The sequence below is a fragment of the Salmo salar genome, unplaced genomic scaffold (genome assembly GCF_965601325.2).
Source record: "Salmo salar unplaced genomic scaffold, fSalSal1 ptg000117l, whole genome shotgun sequence".
Taxonomy (NCBI): Eukaryota; Metazoa; Chordata; class Actinopteri; order Salmoniformes; family Salmonidae; genus Salmo; species Salmo salar.
The window spans coordinates 901,518-926,826 of NW_027675317.1; the positions used below are offsets into that span (position 1 = coordinate 901,518).

The 25,309-nt window shown below is 37.4% G+C and overlaps 1 protein-coding gene across 1 annotated transcript; it reads right to left on the reverse strand.

Moving 5' to 3' along the window:
* Positions 1 to 7,944: 7,944 nt before the first annotated feature.
* On the reverse strand, positions 7,945 to 11,476 carry LOC145866019 (NLR family CARD domain-containing protein 3-like). Its single transcript, XM_082970900.1, has 5 exons — positions 11,347 to 11,476; positions 10,994 to 11,078; positions 10,636 to 10,864; positions 8,434 to 10,231; positions 7,945 to 8,149 (listed from the first exon to the last, which is right to left on the reverse strand). Exons 1-5 carry the CDS (start codon positions 11,412 to 11,414, stop codon positions 7,960 to 7,962), a joined length of 2,370 nt encoding a protein of 789 aa, XP_082827026.1. The 5' UTR covers positions 11,415 to 11,476; the 3' UTR covers positions 7,945 to 7,959.
* Positions 11,477 to 25,309: the final 13,833 nt, after the last annotated feature.

Below are 25,309 nucleotides of genomic sequence, written 5' to 3' on the forward strand. Positions count from 1 at the left end.
GAGAACTTGTTCTCAACTTGCCTACCTGGTTAAATAAAGGTGCATTTTTTTTATTTTTAAATAGGGACTATAGCTACTATGGCAACCACAGAGACTTAAGCATTTATGTCTATATTGACTATTGAGACTATAGATACTATAGAGACTATAGAGACTATCGAGGAACTGCAGAAGAAGGTAACGACAAGATAATAGTTGAAGATGCATAAGGATTAACCAGGGAGGATTACTGAGTGTGTTGGGGAATAGTACTAAGTGAATGTTGATTTGACAGTTGTGTGAGTGTTGAAATGACAGGTTAATATGTTTGAAATTTGGAAATTGAGAGATTGAAAGGTGGATAATAACATATTGATATTTGGAAAATAATTGGTAAGCTGAAGTTCAACAAAGGTTGAAATTTGGATAAAAAGAGATTGAAATTTGGATAATAAGAGATATTATTTGTACTGAGTGAATGAGAGCTGTCAGGGGACTAGCCCCGGTGTGAAAGAGGTGCCTATCTGAATGAAAACCCCAACCAGTTCCGTCCACCGGTTTGAAAAAGGTGCGAGTATGAATGAATACCCCAACCAATTCTGTGAGCTGAGTTTTTAACGTTGTATAGGGATTCTGCGTGATGTGAAGATATAAAATAACTATTACCGAATATACTATATGAATATTATAATGGGTTACAAGAGATGTGATGAAGTAACAATGTATGTTGAGTATAATGGGTTACTAGAGATTTGTTAATGTAATATGTTATTAGTGGCTTTCAGATAGCACTTTAATAATGTGGTGTCTTAGTATTTTGAATTAGTGTGTTTGAATACAAGGTCACATGAGGAAAAGAGGAATTGAGACATATCATATTAGAGGCTTCCATCTGTCGTTTGGGTTAAAGATAAGCTTCCTGTGGACAAATGGATAAGCCGGCAGTGAAAATGAATGGTACTCACTGAACTCAAACAGGCTGTAAGGGACATTGGTGACAGTAAGAGCATACAGTACAAGTCAAAAGTTTGGACACGCCTACTCATTCAAGGGTTTACTATTTTCTACTATGAAATAACACATATGGAATCATGTAGTAACCAAAAAACTTGTAAAACAAGTTTTAGAACTTTTGCGTTGATGACAGCTTTGCACACTCTTGGCATTCTCTCAAACAGCTTCATGAGATAGTCACCTGGAATGCATTTCAGTTAACAGGCTTGTTTTGTTAAAAGTTCATTTGAGGAATTTATTTCCTTCTTAATGTGTTTGAGCCAATCACTTGTGTTGTGACAAGGTAGGGGTAGTATACAGAAGATAGTCCTATTTGGTAAAAGACCAAGTCCACAGTATGGCAAGAACAGTTCAAATAAGCAAAGAGAAATGACAGTCCATCATTACTTTGAAACCTCTTTGGGATTGGGGGCAGTATTTTCACGTCTGGATGAGAAGTGTGCCCAAAATAAACTGCCTGCTACTTAGGCCCAGAAGTTAGGATATGCATATAATTGGAAGATTTGGATAAAACTTATTTGGCAAGCGAAACCCCGAGGGCAAACCATCCAGGAATGTTTTTGTTGTTGAGGTGGCTGTGTTTTCTATTGTTTTCTATGGGAATCTAGATGTATGAGGCACCTGGTTGCAGTTCTTATGGCTTCCACTAGATGTCAACAGTCTTTAGAAATTGGTTGATGTTTTTCCTTTGAGAAATGAAGTACGGCTGTTAAGAATGAGTGTCAAGCCAAGTGTACTCTTTTGCTTGGTGTGCGCTCCAGGTCACGCGCTCCACATTGATTTCATCCGCTACTGAACACAGTATATTCCGTCTTAAATTTTATAGATTATTTAGGTTTTAGGATAACTAAGGATGGATTAGGAAAGTTGTTTGAAATGTTTGGACCAAGTTTACAGGTAACTTATTAGATCATTTGTAGTCATGTTGGGCGAGTAGGAACCGGTGAATTTCTGAATCAAACTCGTAAAATAAATGGACTGTCACGCCCTGACCTGAGAGAGCCTTTTTATGTCTCTATTTAGGTTTGGTCAGGATGTGATTTGGGTGGGCATTCTATGTCCGTGTTTCTATGTTTGGGATTTCTTTGTTTTGGCCAGGTATGACTCTCAATCAGGAACAGCTGTATATCGTTGTTGCTGATTGGGAGTCATACTTAGGCAGCCTGTTTTTCCTTTGGATTTTGTGGGTAGATATTTTCTGTTTAGTATTTTTGCACCTGACGGAACTGTTCGGTTGTTCTTTTGTTTTTTGTTTTGCTTGTCGGAGTTAGTGTTCAGTTTTATCATTAAAAATGACGAACACTTACCACGCTGCATTTTGGTCTGATTTCTCTTCCCCTTCATCTGAGGACGACGAAGACCGCTACATGGACATTTTGGGGATATAAAAAAGGAGTTTACTGAACAAAAGGACCATTTGTGATGTTTCTGGGACATATTGGAGTGCCAACAGAAGGTCTTCAAAGGTATGGCATGAATTATATCGTTATTTCTGACTTTCGTGTCGCACCTGCTTGGTTGAAATATGATTTTCATGTGTTTGTATGATGGGGTGCTGTCCTCAGATAAATGGCATAAAGCATGGTTTGCTTTCGCCGTAAAGCCTTTTTGAAATCTGACACGGTGGCTGGATTAAGAAGTTAAGCTTTAATTTGGTGTATTGCACTTGTGATTCTATGAAAGTTAAATATTTCTAATAATTTGATTTGAATTTCGCGCTCTGCAATTTCACCGGATGTTGTTGAAACATCCGTAACGGCTAGCGGAACGTCTAAGCCATGAAGGTCAGTCAATGTGGAACATTTCAAGAACTTTGAAAAGTTTCATCAAGTGCAGTTGCAATAAATATCAAGCGCTATGATGAAACTGGCTCTCATGAGGACCGCCACAGGAAAGGAAAACCCAGAAATACCTTTGCTGCGGTGCATTCTGCAGTGATACGCCATCCAATCTGGTTTGCACTTAGTGGAACTATCATTTGTTTTTCAACAGGACAATGACCCAACACACCTCCAGGCTGTGTAAAGGCTATTTGACCAAGAAGGAAAGTGACAGAGTGCTGCATCCGATGACCTGGCCTCCACAATCACCCGACCTCAACCCAATTTACATGGTTTGGGATGAGTTGGACCGCATAGTGAAGGAAAAGCAGCCAACAAGTGCTCAGCATATGTGGGAACTCCTTCAAGACTTTTGGAAAAGCATTCGAGGTGAAGCTGGTTTAGCCGGTACCCCCGCACATTGACTCTGTACCGGTACCCCCTGTATATAGCCTCGCTATTGTTATTTTACTGCTGCTCTTTAATTATTTATTACTTTTATTTCTTATTCATATTTTTTTGTAGGTATTTTTTTATAAAAAATGTTTAAACAGCATTGTTGGTTAGGTCTTGTAAGTAAGAATTTCACTGTAAGGTCTACCTGTTGTAATGTGTGACAAATAACATTTGATTTGATGTCATTAGTAAACATTTTAAAAAGTAAGAGGCCTAGAATTCCTGATTCTACCTGGATTGTGTTCTAGAGGCTTCAATAAAAGAACACCCTTTGTGTTCTGTTAGACAGGTAACTCTTTATCCACGATATAGAAGGCGGTGTAAAGCCGTAACACTTATGTTTTTCCAACAGCAGACTATGATCGATAATGTCAAAAGCCATACTGAAGTCTAACAAAACAGCCCCTACAATCTTTCTATCATCAATTTCTCTCAGCCAATCAGTAATTTGTGTAAGTGCTGTGCTTATTGAATGTTCTTCCCTGTAAGCGTACTGAAAGTCTGTTGTCAATTAGTTTACTGTAAAATAGAATTGTACCTGGTCAAACACAATTTTTTTCCAAAAGTTCTGAAAGGGTTGGTAACAGGCTGATTGGTCGGCCTTTTGAGCCTGAAAAGGGGGATTTGCTATTTTTAAGTAGCGGAATGACTTTTTCTTCCCTCCAGGCCTGAGGGCACACACTTTCTAGTAGGCTTAAATGTATTATAATAAATGACTATAAATGTTGTAAATTCTTATGGAATGGTAGGCTGGTAATGCTTATACATTCTTCTAAATGTTTAGAAATGTTTACAATATAGTTGTTAAGAGTTTATAAATCGTTAAAAGGTTTTTACGTTGATAGTTATTATCAAGTGTTACCAAGGTCACCTCTATGTATATAATGAGATAATGTAAGATTTGTTGTCAACACTTGCAGTGCCTCTGTCCAAAAACATTATTTATCAACAGGTTTTTTAGAAATCCCAGTGGGAAGATTTCCAGAATCAGAATAAACAGGAAATCCAGATTCTCCAACAGGGATTGTCACTCATGGCTGCATCTTAAAACTCTTGGTTAGTTTATTACTGGCCAACAAAATGTAGTGGGGGGGGGGGGGGGGTTGCCCTGACCTGGACTTAAACCTGGGTAAAGCAACTGTTAACCTAACACATTAGCTGTTACATCAAGAGATCCGAACAGCTTGACGAGGTTTCTAGGTGTTGGGTTAAAGTTGTTTCAATAGTTGTATAGGTTTTAGAATAAAGTAGTAGCAATGTACTGTACAGTTCTGCCATTGTAGAGGTCATTAGGCACAGATCTAGGATCAGAATACAGTAAATTAACCTGTTATGGCTAGGGGGCAGTATTTTCACGGCTGGATAAAAAACGTACCCGATTTAATCTGGTTACCACTCCTACCCAGTAACTAGAATATGCATATACTTATTACATATGGATAGAAAACACCCTAAAGTTTCTAAAACTGTTTGAATGGTGTCTGTGAGTATAACACAACTCATTTGGCAGGCAAAAACCTGACAAGGTTTCAGGCAGGAAGTGGCCTGTCTGACAAGGTGTCGTTCTTCTTGTCTCTGTTTATTGAAGAGTGAGGATCTTAGCTGTCCCGTGACACTTCCTACGGCTGCCATAGGGTCTCAGAAGGCGGTAAAAAGCTGAATCGTGGCTTTGCAGGCTCTGGCTGAAAGTAGCGCGTTTGGGTAGTGGCTGGTTACAGTACTGTGAGACTCAGGCTCGTGCCCGCGTCGACCGAAAGCTTTGTTTACTTTCCTCTGTTTAGCTAAAAGGAGATTCCCGGTCGGAATATTATCGCTTTTTTACGAGAAAAATGGCATAAAAATGGATTTTAAACAGTGGTTGACATGCTTCAAAGTACGGTAATGGAATATTTAGAATTTTTTTGTCACGAATCGCGCCATGCGCGCGATCCTGATTTACCATTTCAGATAGTGTCTGGGACGCACGAACAAAACGCCGCTATTCGGATATAACGATGGATTATTTTGGACCAAACCAACATTTGTTATTGAAGTAGCAGTCCTGGGAGTGCATTCTGACGAAGACAACAAAAGGTAATCAAACTTTTATAATAGTAAACCTGATATTGGTGAGTGCTAAACTTGCCGGGTGTCTTAATAGCTAGCCCGTGATGCCTGGGCTATGTACTTAGAATATTGCAAAATATGCTTTCACCAAAAAGCTATTTTAAAATCGGACATATCGAGTGCATAGAGGAGTTCTGTATCTATAATTCTTAAAATAATTGTTAGGCTTTTTGTGAACGTTTATCGTGAGTAATTTAGTAAATTCTTAGTGAATTCGCCGGAAGTTTGCGGGGGGTATGCTAGTTCTGAACGTCACATGCTAATGTAAAAAGCTGGTTTTTGATATAAATATGAACTTGATTGAACAAAACATGCATGTATTGTATAACATAATGTCCTAGGGTTGTCATCTGATGAAGATCATCAAAGGTTAGTGCTGCATTTAGCTGTCTTCTGGGTTTTTGTGACATTATATGCTAGCTTGAAAAATGGGTGTCTGATTATTTCTGGCTTGGTACTCTGCTGACATAATCTAATGTTTTGCTTTCGTTGTAAAGCCTTTTTGAAATCGGACAGTGTGGTTAGATAAAGGAGAGTCTTATCTTTAAAATGCTGTGAAAATAGTCATATGTTTGAAAAATTGAAGTTTTTGTATTTTTGAGGAATTTGTAATTCGCGCCACGCCTATCATTGGATATTGGAGCAGGTGTTCGGCTAGCGGAACGTCTAGATGTAAGAGGTTAATACAATATAAGTGAATTTGTCCAAATAATTAAGACTTCTTCAAATGGTAGAACTACAGTGCCTTGCAAAAGTATTCATCCCCCTTGGCGTTTTTCCCATTTTGTTACAACCTGTAATTTAAATTGATTTTATTTGGATTTCATGTAATGGACAAACACAAAATAGTCCAAATTGGTCAAGAGAAATAAAAAAAATGACTTGTTTAAAAAATAAAGTTAAAAACAGAAAAGTGGTGCGTGCATATGTATTCACCCCCTTTGCTATGAAGCCCATAAATAATATCTGGTGCAACCAATTACCTTCAGAAGTCACATCATTAGTTAAATAAACTCCACATGTGTGCAATCTAAGTGTCACATGATCTGTCATATGATCTCAGTATATATACACCTGTTCTGAAAGGCCCCAGAGTCTACAACACCACTAAGCAAGGGGCACCATCAAGCAAGCGGCACCATGAAGACCAAGGAGCTCTCCAAACAGGTCAGGGACAGAGTTGTGGAGAAGTACAGATCAGGGTTGGGCTATAAAAAAATATATGAAACTCTTAACATCCCACGGAGCACCATTAAATCCGTTATTAAAAAATGGAAAGAATATGGCACCAAAACAAACCTGCCAAGAGAGGGCCGCCCACCAAAACTCACAGACCAGGCAAGGAGGGCATTAATCAGAGGCAACAAAGAGGCCAAAGATAACCCTGAAGGAGCTGCAAAGCTCCACAGCGGAGATTGGAGTATCTATCCATAGGACCACTTTAAGCCGTACACTCCACAGAGCTGGGCTTTACGGAAGAGTGGCCAGAAAAAAAGCCATTGCTTGAAGAAAAAAAATAAGCAAACACATTTGGTGTTCACCAAAAGGCATGTGGCAGACTCCCCAAACATATGGAAGAAGGTACTCTGGTTAGATGAGACTAAAATTGAGCTTTTTGGCCATCAAGGAAAACGCTATGTCTGGTGCAAACCCAACACCTCGCATCACCCCGAGAACCGCATCCCCACAGTGAAGCATGGTGGTGGCAGCATCATGCTGTGGGTTTGTTTTTCATCGGCAGGGACTGGGAAACTGGTCAGAATTTAAGGAATGATGGATGGTGCTAGATACAGGGAAATGCTTGAGGGAAAGCTGTTTCAGTCTTCCAGAGATGTAAGACTGCTAAAGCAACACTCGAGTGGTTTAAGGGGACACATGTAACTGTTTTGTAATGGCCTAGTCAAAGCCCAGACCTCAATCCAATTGAGAATCTGTGGTATGACTTACAGATTGCTGTACACCAGCGGAACCCATCCAACTTGAAGGAGCTGGAGCAGTTTTGCCTTGAAAAATGGGCGAAAATCCCAGTGGCTAGATGTGCCAAGCTTATGGAGACATTCCCCAAGAGAGTAGCAGCTGTAATAGCTGCAAAAGGTGGCTCTACAAAGTATTGACTTTGGGGGAGTGAATAGTTAAGCACGGTCAAGTTCTCTTTTTTTTCTTATTTCTTGTTTGTTTCACAATTAAAATATTTTGTATCTTCAAAGTGGTAGGCAGGTTTTGTAAATGAAATGATACAAACCCCCAAAAATCTATTTTAATTCCAGGTTGTAAGGCAAACAAAAAGGAAAAATGCCATGGGGGTGAATTCTTTTGCAAGCCACTGTACATACATAAAATGGGAGAACTAGATACATAAAATGCTTTCATTTCTAAACGGTAAAACAGATACGAATAGTCTCAAATAAAAGGTGACATTCTGTACTGTCAACTAATATGAAACATTTGATCTCAAATCCAACATGCTGGAGCATAGCACCAAATGTAAAACTGTAAGCTTCACTGTCCAAACACATATGGTGTGGACTATGTGTGTCTGGTAAACACATGTGGATCTGGTGAACAGTTATCACTTGTTGACCAACTACAGGAATACTGACCTCAGAGTCTCCAGTCTGCAGTGTGGATCCTCCAGTACAGCAGAGAGCAGCTCCACTCCTGAATTCTTCAGGTCATTGTTACTCAGGTCCAGCTCTCTCAGGTGTGAGGGGTTTGACTTCAGAGCTGAGACCAGAGAAGAACAGCCTTTCTCTGTGACTCCACAGCCTGACAGCCTGCAACGAGATCATCATGACTTCACAAACACACTGTTAATTTAACACCAGTAGTGTAGAAGGACAATGGTAGATGCATTTGCTTCATATTCCCAAACAACATATAGATTCATCTCCCATCTCCTTGAATTGTATGGTTATATTGTTATACTATTGTCAAAATCAATGCATTTTTTCTATATGTTTTTCAATATAATATTATATACATATTATAATACACATTTTTCCTAAACTGAATATTTCTGCCTGATGATTAGTTCTTATATGTCATTTTATGTACTCACAGAGCAGCTCTGGAGGCTTTGACCACTGGCAGCAGCCTCAGAAGACCTTTCTCTGATCTGGAGAATTTCTTCAGGTCAAACACATCCAGCTCCTTTTCTGAAGTCAGCAACACAAAGACCAGAGCTGACCACTGTGCAGGTGACAGTTCTTCTTCTGAGAGACTTCCTGATCTCAGGTAGAATTGGATCTCCTCCACTAGAGAATGGTCATTCAGTTCATTCAGACAGTGGAACAGATTGATGCTCCTCTCTGGAGAGGGATTCTCCCTGATCTTCTCCTTGATGTAGTTCACTGTGTCTTCATGGCTCTGTGAGCTGCTTCTTGTCTTTGTCAGTAGACCTCGTAAGTGCTTCTGATTGGACTCCAGTGAGAGTCCCAGAAGGAATCGGAGGAAAAGGTCCAGGTTTCCTGTCTCACTTTGTAAGGCTTTATCCACAGCACTCTTGTAGACAGTACCTTCAGACTTGTCTCTGTACAGCAGAGAAAAGATACTGGACTTTGTTTGCTGTTTGTCCATTAGATTCTCATTGTTGTTGATGAATGAGAGGAACACATACACAGCAGCCAGAAACTCCTGAATGCTCAGATGAACAAAGCAGTACACCTTGTCCTGGTACAGCCCACATTCCTCTTTAAAGATCTGTGTGCACAATCCTGAGTACACTGAGGCTTCATTGACATCAATGCCAGCCTCTTTCAGGTCTTCTTCATAGAAAATCAGATTGCCATTCACAAGCTGTTGAAAAGCCAGTTTTCCCAGTGACAGAATGCTCTCTTCATTCAAGTGTGGACCTGTCTCTTCTTTCCCAAGATACTTTTCATCCTTCTGTTTGGTATGAAACACCACAAGGTGTGTGTACATCTCAGTCAGAGTCTTGGGCATCTCTTCTCTCTTATGTTTCAGCATGTGTTCGAGGACTGTTGCAGAAATCCAACAGAAGACTGGAATGTGGCACATGATGTGGAGGCTCCTTGATGTCTTTATGTGTGAGATGATTCTGCTGGCCAGGTCATCATCACTGAATCTCTTCCTGAAGTACTCCTCCTTCTGTGGGTCATTGAACCCTCGTACCTCTGTCACCTGGTCAACACACCCTGAAGGGATCTTATTGGCTGCTGCAGGTCGGGTAGTTATCCAGAGGAGAGCAGAGGGAAGCAGATTTCCCTCGATGAGATTTGTCAGCAGAACATCCACTGAGGTTGACTCTGTGACGTCCCAACAGATCTTGTTCTTCTGGAAGTCTAGGGGCAGTCGGCACTCATCCAGACCATCAAAGATGAACAGAACTTTGTACTTGTTGTAGTTGGAGATTCTTGATTGTTTGGTATCCATTGAGAAGTGATAGAGAAGTTCAATGAAAGTGTGTGTGTCATCTTTCATCAAATTCAGCTCTCGAAAAGGGAATGAAAACACAAATTGAAAATCCTGATTTGCTTTTCCTTCAGCCCAGTCCAGAATGAACTTCTGCACAGAGACTGTTTTTCCAATGCCAGCGACTCCCTTTGTCAGCACAGTTCTGATGAGTTTGTCTTGTCCAGTTAAGGGTTTGAAGATGTCGTTACATTTGATTGCAGTCTCTGGTCTTGCTTGTTTCCTGGTTGTTGTCTCAATCTGTCTCAGCTCATGTTCATTATTGACCTCTCCTGTTCCACCCTCTGTGATGTAGAGCTCTGTGTAGATCTTATTGAGAAGTGTTGGGTTTCCTTGTTTAGCGATCCCCTCAAATACACATTGAAACTTCTTCTTTAGATTAGATTTGAGTTCACGTTGGCAAATCACAGCAAGCTCATCTGAATCTAGAAATAACACAGATGATATTAATATTACGTCTGTTTTAATGCCTACAGTACTGTAGGACTGTTATAAAGTTTTACATTATAATAATTTATTCTCTTAACTGACAGTATAAATGTGTAAATGTTTTCATAATGCATTACAGACTGGTGTAACTGATTATATTATTATTGGTGTTATTGATGGTATTATTAATGTTGTCTCTCTCTCTCTCTCTCTGTCTCTCTCTCTCTCTCTCTCTAAATTAATCACCACAACACATCCCTGCTGCTACTTGATGAGGTCACTAGGTGTTGTGTTAAGGCTGCTAAAATATCATTGAGTTACACAGCTACTTTAGCTGTACTTTAGCTACAGCTTTTAAATGTTATAAAACAGCATTCAACATGAGGCAGACAGATCTTACATTTCTCCAGTGTGTCAGCGAGCTCCTTCTGGTTCATTTTCCTCAGGACGTGCAGTGTGATCTTCAGAGCCCCCTCTCTGGCACTGCTCTCCTGCTTCTCATCTTCAGCATCCACCACTTCCTCATCCTGCTTCTGACTCTCAAAGCCTTCTGGGAGTTCTGGACTAAGAATCCTCTTGAACATCTTCAGCTCGTTCTTCACAAATGTAATCATTTTCTCTTCAAGCAACTAAAATAAATCAAGTAAATAAGTTAAGCAAGAGAATAAATGCTTTCTCATTAACACATTAATGAATGACTTACAGATCAACTTTACTTGAGGAAAACAAAAACAAATGTTCATAACAGGATCACATACACTGAATATAGAGTCCAGGTCTGTTTGATGACTCTGGGAAGACTGACCACTGAGAATCTCTGACTCTGATCTCTCCTGTTGGTTTCTGTGGACAAAACATGAGATTACAGTACACACACACACACACACACACACACACACACACACACACACACACACACACACACACACACACACACACACACACACACACACACACACACACACACACAGTTTTAGGACTATGAAAATGGACTAAAGGATTAGCCTATGGATTATGAAAACAACCAAAAGAAATGTGAAAATGGGAGAGGAGAAATGACTAGAGACAGTGTTGTTTAACTCACTGACCATGACCCATGAGTTCTTCTTACCTTTGTTCAGTAGAAAAGTCTCCCTCTCTAAACTTTATTGGATGATTCATAGACCAGTCACTCTTCATGGACACACAGCTGGGAACAGGGGAGGCTGGTCTCTCCTGCTTGATTGGTCTTCAACACAACAGAGACAAACATTACATCTCTCATCTACTCTGATCTCAGATGGGGAAACATAAGAAGAGTTTCATTACAAAACGCTATATATCACTTTCAGAAACGTTCATAAGTTAACTTTTATTGTTTAAAGAAATTATAAATGAGATAGGTGTTTTTTAACTCCCTAATCATGGCATGCAATTGTCCAATGACCGACATGTATTTGTTTATAATGTATCATTTGATGTTTTCATTTCAGAGTCAAATGTTTTTTTTTTCAAAATGCTTTACGTATATCTGCCTCTCAGAGAAATCAGTAGTACTGCTAGGTTTAACACAGTAATAATGTATATCTGCCTCTCAGAGAAATCAGTAATACTGCTAGGTTTTACACAGTAATAATATATATCTGCCTCTCAGAGAAATCAGTAGTACTGATAGGTTTAATACAGTAATAATATATATCTGCCTCTCAGAGAAATCAGTAATACTGCTAGGTTTTACACAGTAATAATATATATCTGCCTCTCAGAGAAATCAGTAATACTGCTAGGTTTTACACAGTAATAATATATATCTGCCTCTCAGAGAAATCAGTAATACTGCTAGGTTTTACACAGTAATAATATATATCTGCCTCTCAGAGAAATCAGTAGTACTGATAGGTTTAACACAGTAATAAAATATATCTGCCTCACTCTCAGAGAAATCAGTAGTACTGCTAGGTTTAATACAGTAATAATATATATCTGCCTCACTCTCAGAGAAATCAGTAGTACTGCTAGGTTTAATACAGTAATAATATATATCTGCCTCTCAGAGAAATCAGTAGTACTGCTAGGTTTAATACAGTAATAATATATATCTGCCTCACTCTCAGAGAAATCAGTAGTACTGCTAGGTTTAACACAGTAATAATATATATCTGTCTCACTCTCTGAGAAATCAGTAGTACTGCTAGGTTTAACACAGTAATAATATATATCTGCCTCACTCTCTGAGAAATCAGTAGTACTGCTAGGTTTAACACAGTAATAATATATATCTGCCTCTCAGAGAAATCAGTAGTACTGCTAGGTTTAACAAAGTAATAATATATATCTGCCTCTCAGAGAAATCAGTAGTACTGCTAGGTTTTACACAGTAATAATATATATCTGTCTCACTCTCAGAGAAATCAGTAGTACTGCTAGGTTTAACACAGTAATAATATATATCTGCCTCACTCTCCGAGAAATCAGTAGTACTGCTAGGTTTAACACAGTAATAATATATATCTGTCTCACTCTCAGAGAAATCAGTAGTACTGCTAGGTTTAACACAGTAATAATATATATCTGCCTCACACTCTGAGAAATCAGTAGTACTGCTAGGTTTAACACAGTAATAATATATATCTGCCTCACTCTCTGAGAAATCAGTAGTACTGCTAGGTTTAACACAGTAATAATATATATCTGCCTCACTCTCAGAGAAATCAGTAGTACTGCTAGGTTTAACAAAGTAATAATATATATCTGCCTCTCAGAGAAATCAGTAGTACTGCTAGGTTTTACACAGTAATAATATATATCTGTCTCACTCTCAGAGAAATCAGTAGTACTGCTAGGTTTAACACAGTAATAATATATATCTGCCTCACTCTCCGAGAAATCAGTAGTACTGCTAGGTTTAACACAGTAATAATATATATCTGCCTCACTCTCTGAGAAATCAGTAGTACTGCTAGGTTTAACACAGTAATAATATATATCTGCCTCTCAGAGAAATCAGTAGTACTGCTAGGTTTAACAAAGTAATAATATATATCTGCCTCTCAGAGAAATCAGTAGTACTGCTAGGTTTTACACAGTAATAATATATATCTGTCTCACTCTCAGAGAAATCAGTAGTACTGCTAGGTTTAACACAGTAATAATATATATCTGCCTCACTCTCCGAGAAATCAGTAGTACTGCTAGGTTTAACACAGTAATAATATATATCTGTCTCACTCTCAGAGAAATCAGTAGTACTGCTAGGTTTAACACAGTAATAATATATATCTGCCTCACTCTCTGAGAAATCAGTAGTACTGCTAGGTTTCACACAGTAATAATATATATCTGCCTCACTCTCTGAGAAATCAGTAGTACTGCTAGGTTTAACACAGTAATAATATATATCTGCCTCACTCTCAGAGAAATCAGTAGTACTGCTAGGTTTAACAAAGTAATAATATATATCTGCCTCTCAGAGAAATCAGTAGTACTGCTAGGTTTTACACAGTAATAATATATATCTGTCTCACTCTCAGAGAAATCAGTAGTACTGCTAGGTTTAACACAGTAATAATATATATCTGCCTCACTCTCCGAGAAATCAGTAGTACTGCTAGGTTTAATACAGTAATAATATATATCTGCCTCTCAGAGAAATCAGTAGTACTGCTAGGTTTAACACAGTAATAATATATATCTGCCTCACTCTCAGAGAAATCAGTAGTACTGCTAGGTTTAATACAGTAATAATATATATCTGCCTCACTCTCAGAGAAATCAGTAGTACTGCTAGGTTTAATACAGTAATAATATATATCTGCCTCACGCTCAGAGAAATCAGTAGTACTGCTAGGTTTAATACAGTAATAATATATATCTGCCTCTCAGAGAAATCAGCAGTACTGCTAGGTTTAACACAGTAATAATATATATCTGCCTCTCAGAGAAATCAGCAGTACTGCTAGGTTTAACACAGTAATAATATATATCTGCCTCACTCTCAGAGAAATCAGTAGTACTGCTAGGTTTAATACAGTAATAATATATATCTGCCTCACTCTCCGAGAAATCAGCAGTACTGCTAGGTTTAATACAGTAATAATATATATCTGCCTCTCAGAGAAATCAGTAGTAATGCTAGGTTTAACACAGTAATAATATATATCTGCCTCTCAGAGAAATCAGTAGTACTGCTAGGTTTAACACAGTAATAATATATATCTGCCTCTCAGAGAAATCAGTAGTACTGCTAGGTTTAATACAGTAATAATATATATCTGCCTCTCAGAGAAATCAGTAGTACTGCTAGGTTTAACACAGTAATAATATATATCTGCCTCTCAGAGAAATCAGTAGTACTGCTAGGTTTAACACAGTAATAATATATATCTGCCTCACTCTCAGAGAAATCAGTAGTACTGCTAGGTTTAATACAGTAATAATATATATCTGCCTCACTCTCAGAGAAATCAGTAGTACTGCTAGGTTTAACACAGTAATAATATATATCTGTCTCACTCTCAGAGAAATCAGTAGTACTGCTAGGTTTAACACAGTAATAATATATATCTGCCTCACTCTCTGAGAAATCAGTAGTACTGCTAGGTTTAACACAGTAATAATATATATCTGCCTCACTCTCTGAGAAATCAGTAGTACTGCTAGGTTTAACACAGTAATAATATATATCTGCCTCTCAGAGAAATCAGTAGTACTGCTAGGTTTAACAAAGTAATAATATATATCTGCCTCTCAGAGAAATCAGTAGTACTGCTAGGTTTTACACAGTAATAATATCTATCTGTCTCACTCTCAGAGAAATCAGTAGTACTGCTAGGTTTAACACAGTAATAATATATATCTGCCTCACTCTCTGAGAAATCAGTAGTACTGCTAGGTTTAACACAGTAATAATATATATCTGCCTCACTCTCTGAGAAATCAGTAGTACTGCTAGGTTTAACACAGTAATAATATATATCTGCCTCACTCTCAGAGAAATCAGTAGTACTGCTAGGTTTAACAAAGTAATAATATATATCTGCCTCTCAGAGAAATCAGTAGTACTGCTAGGTTTAACAAAGTAATAATATATATCTGCCTCTCAGAGAAATCAGTAGTACTGCTAGGTTTTACACAGTAATAATATATATCTGTCTCACTCTCAGAGAAATCAGTAGTACTGCTAGGTTTAACACAGTAATAATATATATCTGCCTCACTCTCCGAGAAATCAGTATTACTGCTAGGTTTAATACAGTAATAATATATATCTGCCTCTCAGAGAAATCAGTAGTACTGCTAGGTTTAACACAGTAATAATATATATCTGCCTCACTCTCAGAGAAATCAGTAGTACTGCTAGGTTTAATACAGTAATAATATATATCTGCCTCACTCTCAGAGAAATCAGTAGTACTGCTAGGTTTAATACAGTAATAATATATATCTGCCTCACTCTCAGAGAAATCAGTAGTACTGCTAGGTTTAATACAGTAATAATATATATCTGCCTCTCAGAGAAATCAGCAGTACTGCTAGGTTTAACACAGTAATAATATATATCTGCCTCTCAGAGAAATCAGCAGTACTGCTAGGTTTAACACAGTAATAATATATATCTGCCTCACTCTCAGAGAAATCAGTAGTACTGCTAGGTTTAATACAGTAATAATATATATCTGCCTCACTCTCCGAGAAATCAGCAGTACTGCTAGGTTTAATACAGTAATAATATATATCTGCCTCTCAGAGAAATCAGTAGTAATGCTAGGTTTAACACAGTAATAATATATATCTGCCTCTCAGAGAAATCAGTAGTACTGCTAGGTTTAACACAGTAATAATATATATCTGCCTCTCAGAGAAATCAGTAGTACTGCTAGGTTTAATACAGTAATAATATATATCTGCCTCTCAGAGAAATCAGTAGTACTGCTAGGTTTAATACAGTAATAATATATATCTGCCTCACTCGCAGAGAAATCAGTAGTACTGCTAGGTTTAATACAGTAGTAATATATATCTGCCTCACTCTCAGAGAAATCAGCAGTACTGCTAGGTTTAAAACAGTAATAATATATATCTGCCTCTCAGAGAAATCAGTAGTACTGCTAGGTTTAATACAGTAATAATATATATCTGCCTCTCAGAGAAATCAGTAGTACTGCTAGGTTTAACACAGTAATAATATATATCTGCCTCACTCTCAGAGAAATCAGTAGTACTGCTAGGTTTAATACAGTAATAATATATATCTGCCTCACTCTCAGAGAAATCAGTAGTACTGCTAGGTTTAATACAGTAATAATATATATCTGCCTCACTCTCAGAGAAATCAGTAGTACTGCTAGGTTTAATACAGTAATAATATATATCTGCCTCTCAGAGAAATCAGCAGTACTGCTAGGTTTAACACAGTAATAATATATATCTGCCTCACTCTCAGAGAAATCAGTAGTACTGCTAGGTTTAATACAGTAATAATATATATCTGCCTCACTCTCAGAGAAATCAGCAGTACTGCTAGGTTTAAAACAGTAATAATATATATCTGCCTCTCAGAGAAATCAGTAGTAATGCTAGGTTTAACACAGTAATAATATATATCTGCCTCTCAGAGAAATCAGTAGTACTGCTAGGTTTAACACAGTAATAATATATATCTGCCTCTCAGAGAAATCAGTAGTACTGCTAGGTTTAATACAGTAATAATATATATCTGCCTCTCAGAGAAATCAGTAGTACTGCTAGGTTTAATACAGTAATAATATATATCTGCCTCACTCGCAGAGAAATCAGTAGTACTGCTAGGTTTAATACAGTAATAATATATATCTGCCTCACTCTCAGAGAAATCAGCAGTACTGCTAGGTTTAAAACAGTAATAATATATATCTGCCTCTCAGAGAAATCAGTAGTAATGCTAGGTTTAACACAGTAATAATATATATCTGCCTCTCAGAGAAATCAGTAGTACTGCTAGGTTTAACACAGTAATAATATATATCTGCCTCTCAGAGAAATCAGTAGTACTGCTAGGTTTAATACAGTAATAATATATATCTGCCTCTCAGAGAAATCAGTAGTACTGCTAGGTTTAATACAGTAATAATATATATCTGCCTCTCAGAGAAATCAGTAGTACTGCTAGGTTTAATACAGTAATAATATATATCTGCCTCACTCGCAGAGAAATCAGTAGTACTGCTAGGTTTAATACAGTAATAATATATATCTGTCTCACTCTCAGAGAAATCAGTAGTACTGCTAGGTTTAACACAGTAATAATATATATCTGCCTCTCAGAGAAATCAGTAGTACTGCTAGGTTTTACACAGTAATAATATATATCTCCCTCACTCTCAGAGAAATCAGTAGTACTGCTAGGTTTTACACAGTAATAATATATATCTGCCTCTCAGAGAAATCAGTAGTAATGCTAGGTTTAACACAGTAATAATATATATCTGCCTCTCAGAGAAATCAGTAGTACTGCTAGGTTTAACACAGTAATAATATATATCTGCCTCTCAGAGAAATCAGTAGTACTGCTAGGTTTAATACAGTAATAATATATATCTGCCTCTCAGAGAAATCAGTAGTACTGCTAGGTTTAATACAGTAATAATATATATCTTGCTCACTCGCAGAGAAATCAGTAGTACTGCTAGGTTTAATACAGTAATAATATATATCTGCCTCACTCTCAGAGAAATCAGCAGTACTGCTAGGTTTAAAACAGTAATAATATATATCTGCCTCTCAGAGAAATCAGTAGTAATGCTAGGTTTAACACAGTAATAATATATATCTGCCTCTCAGAGAAATCAGTAGTACTGCTAGGTTTAACACAGTAATAATATATATCTGCCTCTCAGAGAAATCAGTAGTACTGCTAGGTTTAATACAGTAATAATATATATCTGCCTCTCAGAGAAATCAGTAGTACTGCTAGGTTTAATACAGTAATAATATATATCTGCCTCTCAGAGAAATCAGTAGTACTGCTAGGTTTAATACAGTAATAATATATATCTGCCTCACTCGCAGAGAAATCAGTAGTACTGCTAGGTTTAATACAGTAATAATATATATCTGCCTCACTCTCAGAGAAATCAGTAGTACTGCTAGGTTTAACACAGTAATAATATATATCTGCCTCTCAGAGAAATCAGTAGTACTGCTAGGTTTTACACAGTAATAATATATATCTCCCTCACTCTCAGAGAAATCAGTAGTACTGCTAGGTTTTACACAGTAATAATATATATCTGCCTCTCAGAGAAATCAGTAGTACTGCTAGGTTTAACACAGTAATAATATATATCTGCCTCTCAGAGAAATCAGTAGTACAGCTAGGTTTAACACAGTAATAATATATATCTGTCTCACTCTCAGAGATCAGGCTATACGGAGTACCAGTACTGAGTCAATATGCAGGGGTACCAGGTAGTTGAGGTAATAATGAGACTATAAGGAGTACCAGTACTGAGTCAATGTGCAGGGGTACCAGGTAGTTGAGGTAATAATGAGACTATAAGGAGTACCAGTACTGAGTCAATGTGCAGGGGTACCAGGTAGTTGAGGTAATAATGAGACTACAAGGAGTACCAGTACTGAGTCAATGTGCAGGGGTACCAGGTAGTTGAGGTAATAATGAGACTATAAGGAGTACCAGTACTGAGTCAATGTGCAGGGGTACCAGGTAGTTGAGGTAATAATGAGACTATAAGGAGTACCAGTACTGAGTCAATGTGCAGGGGTACCAGGTAGTTGAGGTAATAATGAGACTATAAGGAGTACCAGTACTGAGTCAATGTGCAGCTACAAGGAGTACCAGTACTGAGTCAATGTGCAGGGGTACCAGGTAGTTGAGGTAATAATGAGACTATAAGGAGTACCAGTACTGAGTCAATGTGCAGGGGTACCAGGTAGTTGAGGTAATAATGAGACTATAAGGAGTACCAGTACTGAGTCAATGTGCAGGGGTACCAGGTAGTTGAGGTAATAATGAGACTATAAGGAGTACCAGTACTGAGTCAATGTGCAGGGGTACCAGGTAGTTTAGGTAATTGAGGTAATATGTACATGTAGGTAGGGATAAAAGTGACTAGGCAATCAGGATAGAGATTATATCTCCTCATCCAGGGAGTGCACACACACACACACACACACACACACACACACACACACACACACACACACACACACACACACACACACACACACACACACACACGTGGAGGGAACGTTGTGTTTGTTTAATATTGTTTTAGCACTATGAAAATGGACTAAAGTATTAGCCTAATGATTATGAAAACAACCAAAAGAAATGTGAAAATGGGAGAGGAGAAATGACTAGAGACAGTGTTGTTTAACTCACTGACCATGACCCATGAGTTCTTCTTACCTTTGTTCAGTAGAAAAGTCTCCCTCTCTAAACATTATAGGACGATCCATAGACCGGTCACTCTTCATGGACACACAGCTGGGTACAGGGGAGGCTGGTCTCTCCGGCTTGATTGGTCTTCAGCACAACAGAGACAAACATTACATCTCTCATCTACTCTGATCTCAGATGGGAAACATAAGAAGAGTTCCAACATGCAACATATCACTTTACAGAAATGTTCGGAAATTTGCCTTTATGGTTTAAAGAAATTATGGAAGAGATTGGTGTGTTATTTCACTATCTAATCATGGCATGGCGTTGTTCAGTGACAGACATGTATTTCTTTAAAATCTATCACTTGATGGTTTCATTTCAGAGAGAGAAATAATGTTTTTTTGCTAAATGCTATATATCTGCCTCACTCTCAGAGAAATCAGTAGTACTGCTAGGTTTAACACAGTAATAATACATATCTGCCTCTCAGAGAAATCAGTAGTACTGCTAGGTTTAATACAGTAATAATATATATCTGCCTCACTCTCAGGGAAATCAGTAGTACTGCTAGGTTTAATACAGTAATAATATATATCTGCCTCTCAGAGAAATCAGTAGTACTGCTAGGTTTAATACAGTAATAATATATATCTGCCTCTCAGTGAAATCAGTAGTACTGCTAGGTTTAACACAGTAATAATATATATCTGCCTCTAAGAGAAATCAGTAGTACTGCTAGGTTTAATACAGTAATAATATATATCTGCCTCACTCTCAGAGAAATCAGTAGTACTGCTAGGTTTAATACAGTAATAATATATATCTGCCTCACTCTCAGAGAAATCAGTAGTACTGCTAGGTTTAATACAGTAATAATATATATCTGCCTCACTCTCAGGGAAATCAGTAGTACTGCTAGGTTTAACACAGTAATAATATATATCTGCCTCTCAGAGAAATCAGTAGTACTGCTAGGTTTAACACAGTAATAATATATATCTGCCTCTCAGTGAAATCAGTAGTACTGCTAGGTTTAACACAGTAATAATATATATCTGCCTCACTCTCAGAGAAATCAGTAGTACTGCTAGGTTTAACACAGTAATAGTATATTTCTGTCTCACTCTCAGAGATCAGGCTATACGGAGTACCAGTACTGAGTCAATGTGCAGGGGTACCAGGTAGTTGAGGTAATAATGAGACTATAAGGAGTACCAGTACTGAGTCAATGTGCAGGGGTACCAGGTAGTTGAGGTAATAATGAGACTATAAGGAGTACCAGTACTGAGTCAATGTGCAGGGGTACCAGGTAGTTGAGGTAATAATGAGACTATAAGGAGTACCAGTACTGAGTCAATGTGCAGGGGTACCAGGTAATTGAGGTAATATGTATATGTAGGTAAGGATAAAAGTGACTAGGCAATCAGGATAGAGATTATATCTCTTCATCCAGGGAGAGCACACACACACACACACACACACACACACACACACACACACACACACACACACACACACACACACACACACACACACACACACACACACACACACACACACACACACAAACAGGGAGGGAATGTTGTGTTTGTTTAATATTGTTTAAAGACTATGAAAATTGAAAAAATAAATGTGAAAATGGGAGAGGAGAAATGACTAGAGACAGTGTTGTTTAACTCACTGACCATGACCCATGAGTTCTTCTTACCTTTGTTCAGTAGAAAAGTCTCCCTCTCTAAAGGATATAGGAAGATTCATAGACAGGTCACTCTTCATGGACACACAGCTGGGAACAGGGGAGGCTGGTCTCTCCTGCTTGATTGGACTTCAACACAACAGAGACAAACATTACATCTCTCATCTACTCTGATCTCAGATGGGAAACATAAGAAGAGTTCCAAAACGCAACATATCACTTTACAGAAATGAGCTTTTATTGTTTAAAGAAATTATGTATTAATTATTACATCTCTCACAGACAAGGATTTGTTTAAAATCTATCACTTGATGGTTTCATTTCAGAGACAGAAATCATGTTTTTTTATGCAAAATGCTATATATCTGCCTCACTCTCAAATGTGACCGACCGGCTCAATTTGGTAATTAACTAAATAACTACATATATAGTGTTTTTGGTTTATGTCAGTTTAATTGTTTGTTATGGTATAAGTTGTTATTTTATGATTGTAAGTGATACAATTAACTAGTAATTCTCAGTAATTACTACTTTAGTAAGGAATAACACATTTTTTCAGCACTACTGCAGTTGCTAAATAATTCCAATAGATGGGAACATAAGACCACAATGACATTTCAGAATATTAGTTTAGTTTTCTCCCTGGATACACCACCACTCCCCACACTTCCTGCAGAACCCCTGCAGTACCTCCGCAGACCCTGGATTGAGAACCCCTGATTTAGCAGATGCTCTTATCCAGAGAGATGTACAGTAAGTGCATTCACCTTAAGATAGCTAATTATTTAGGAAATAAACTTAATAAATTATTCATAAAATTGTTATCTCACCTCTTAGCTTTGGTGTCATGTCCCCCAGAGAGATTCATTTTAGAGGCAGGGCCCCCCTCCTCTCTCTCCCCAGAGAGACTCATTTTAGAGCACTGACCCCTGTAAACAGAGATCCAGCATGTTGATTGTGGTCAACACAGTGACAACTAAACAGAGATCCAGCATGTTGGTTGTGGTTAACACAGTGACAACTAAACAGAGATCCAGCATGTTGGTTGTGGTTAACACAGGGACAACTAAACAGAGATCCAGCATGTTGGTTGTGGTTAACACAGTAACAACTAAACAGAGATCCAGCATGTTGGTTGTGGTTAACACAGTGACAACTAAACAGAGATCCAGCATGTTGGTTGTGGTTAACACAGGGACAACTAAACAGAGATCCAGCATGTTGGTTGTGGTTAACACAGTAACAACTAAACAGAGATCCAGCGTGTTGGTTGTAGTTAACACAGTGACAACTAAACAGAGATCCAGCATGTTGGTTGTGGTTAACACAGTGACAACTAAACAGAGATCCAGCAGGTTGATTGTGGTTAACACAGTGACAACTAAACAGAGATCCAACATGTTGGTTGTGGTCAACACAGTAACAACTAAACAGAGATCCAGCATGTTGGTTGTGGTTAACACAGTGACAACTAAACAGAGATCCAGCATGTTGGTTGTGGTTAACACAGTGACAACTAAACAGAGATCCAGCATGTTGGTTGTGGTCAACACAGTAACAACTAAACAGAGATCCAGCATGTTGGTTGTGGTCAACACAGTGACAACTAAACAGAGATCCAGCGTGTTGGTTGTAGTTAACACAGTGACAACTAAACAGAGATCCAGCATGTTGGTTGTGGTTAACACAGTGACAACTAAACAGAGATCCAGCATGTTGGTTGTGGTTAACACAGTGACAACTAAACAGAGATCCAGCATGTTGGTTGTGGTTAACACAGTGACAACTAAACAGAGATCCAGCATGTTGGTTGTGGTTAACACAGTGACAACTAATTATTGACTGTCAATTGTTCTCATGTATTCATTATCTCTTAGAGAAATAAAACATTTACTAACAGACATAGAAACAGTCAGGTGATTTAAAGCATCACATGAACATGTTGTTGTGACATTTCATCTCCATGGTAACTGTCAATAATAATAATAATAAGTCACTGTTTGTTAAGGTAGTTATAGACAGAACAACAACAATAACAATAACAATAATAATAATAATAATAAGTCACTGTTTGTTAAGGTAGTTATAGACAGAACAACAACAATAATAATAATAATAATAATAATAATAATAATAAGTCACTGTTTGTTAAGGTAGTTATAGACAGAACAACAACAATAATAATAATAATAATAATAATAATAATAATAATAATAAGTCACTGTTTGTTAAGGTAGTTATAGACAGAACAGCAACAATAACAATAATAATAATAATAATAATAATAATAAGTCACTGTTTGTTAAGGTAGTCATAGACAGTACAGCAACAATAATAATAATAATAATAATAATAATAAGTCACTGTTTGTTAAGGTAGTTATAGATAGAACAATAACAATAATAATAATAATAATAATAATAATAATAATAATAAGTCACTGTTTGTTAAGGTAGTTATAGACAGAACAACAACAATAATAATAATAATAATAATAATAATAATAAGTCACTGTTTGTTAAGGTAGTTATAGACAGTACAGCAACACAAGGCCATGTCTCACACGTATTTGTATTCACTAACAGTAGGCTATTTATTGTCTTTCAATCTGTTCTTTTCTAAACATATCTGAGAATATAGACAGAAGGGCTAAAACGGGCATGATTGATCCAAGGAGGAAATTGTTGAACCATTCAGAAAGGTTTTTTGCATCAAGTGAGAGATTTTATATTATTTAAAGTAGACTAGGTTATAATGTATAATAGCAGTTTGTTAGTGATATGCAGATCAAGGTCTATACCTCGGCTATAGCCTACATATCATAGATGACCAGTCTAAACCTGTTCAGATCAACATAATGTTATAGTCCTACCAGTAGCAGGACAGAGAATGTACTGTATATAACCTACATATCATAGATGACCAGTCTAAACCTGTTCAGATCAACATAATGTTATAGTCCTACCAGTAGCAGGACAGAGAATGTACTGTATATAACCTACATATCATAGATGACCAGTCTAAACCTGTTCAGATCAACATAATGTTATAGTCCTACCAGTAGCAGGACAGAGAATGTACTGTATATAACCTACATATCATAGATGACCAGTCTAAACCTGTTCAGATCAACATAATGTTATAGTCCTACCAGTAGCAGGACAGAGAATGTACTGTATATAACCTACATATCATAGATGACCAGTCTAAACCTGTTCAGATCAACATAATGTTATAGTCCTACCAGTAGCAGGACAGAGAATGTACTGTATATAACCTACATATCATAGATGACCAGCCTAAACCTGTTCAGATCAGTTCACAGAGAACATCAGGTTTGTCGGCATGATAAGTGATCATAGCCTTATAATAGTTTGTAGGTAGTCTAGACCAACAGTACGAGAGTCTGCCCGTCTTTCCTACATACCAACACATTTATTCAATGTTACCGAGAAATATGTGCCACAGTTTCAACAGCCATTTTTGTAACTACGTAGACAACACACTTCCTTTCACGTTCATATGAGGAAATCACAAAACTTCTCACAGTCACTGGTGCAGCCGCCTGTTTTCTTGCAGATGAAGTAGCTTTCACAGGCAACTCATTCAACCAGCCTAAACAACAGTAAATACAAGATGTCAAATGGTCAAAAGTGAATCTCAATAGAGCCATCTACATTAGAAAGGGGTATATTTCTGCAGATGTTGGATCTTAATTTGAGCCAGTTTGCTACACCAGGAAAATAATCCTGCAGAAACAGGACATTTGAATTATTGTGTGGATTATAATTAATGAACAGTTTTAAAATGGGAAAGTGGAATTTATCATCTTCAGAAACCTTTTCTAAAGTTTAATTACACTCAAATACACTACAAGTTTAGTTTTTCTGCAACAGGGTGATCAAATTAAGATCCTACATCTGTACAGAGTTTATGTCTTTATCTGAAAAGGGCAGTTTGAGTTATTAGCAATAACATTGCAACTGTCAGCTGATATAAACCTCTGTGATTGGATGT

Bases quoted from the DNA above. Each gene is read 5' to 3' on its own strand.
- LOC145866019 (XM_082970900.1), bottom strand. From the start codon at position 11,414: ATGAAGAGTGACTGGTCTATGAATCATCCAATAAAGTTTAGAGAGGGA. The intron at 10,865-10,993 runs GTATGTGATCCT...GATTTATTTTAG, and splicing joins ACCTGGACTCTATATTCAGT to TTGCTTGAAGAGAAAATGAT. The intron at 10,232-10,635 runs GTAAGATCTGTC...TGTTATTTCTAG, and splicing joins CGCTGACACACTGGAGAAAT to ATTCAGATGAGCTTGCTGTG.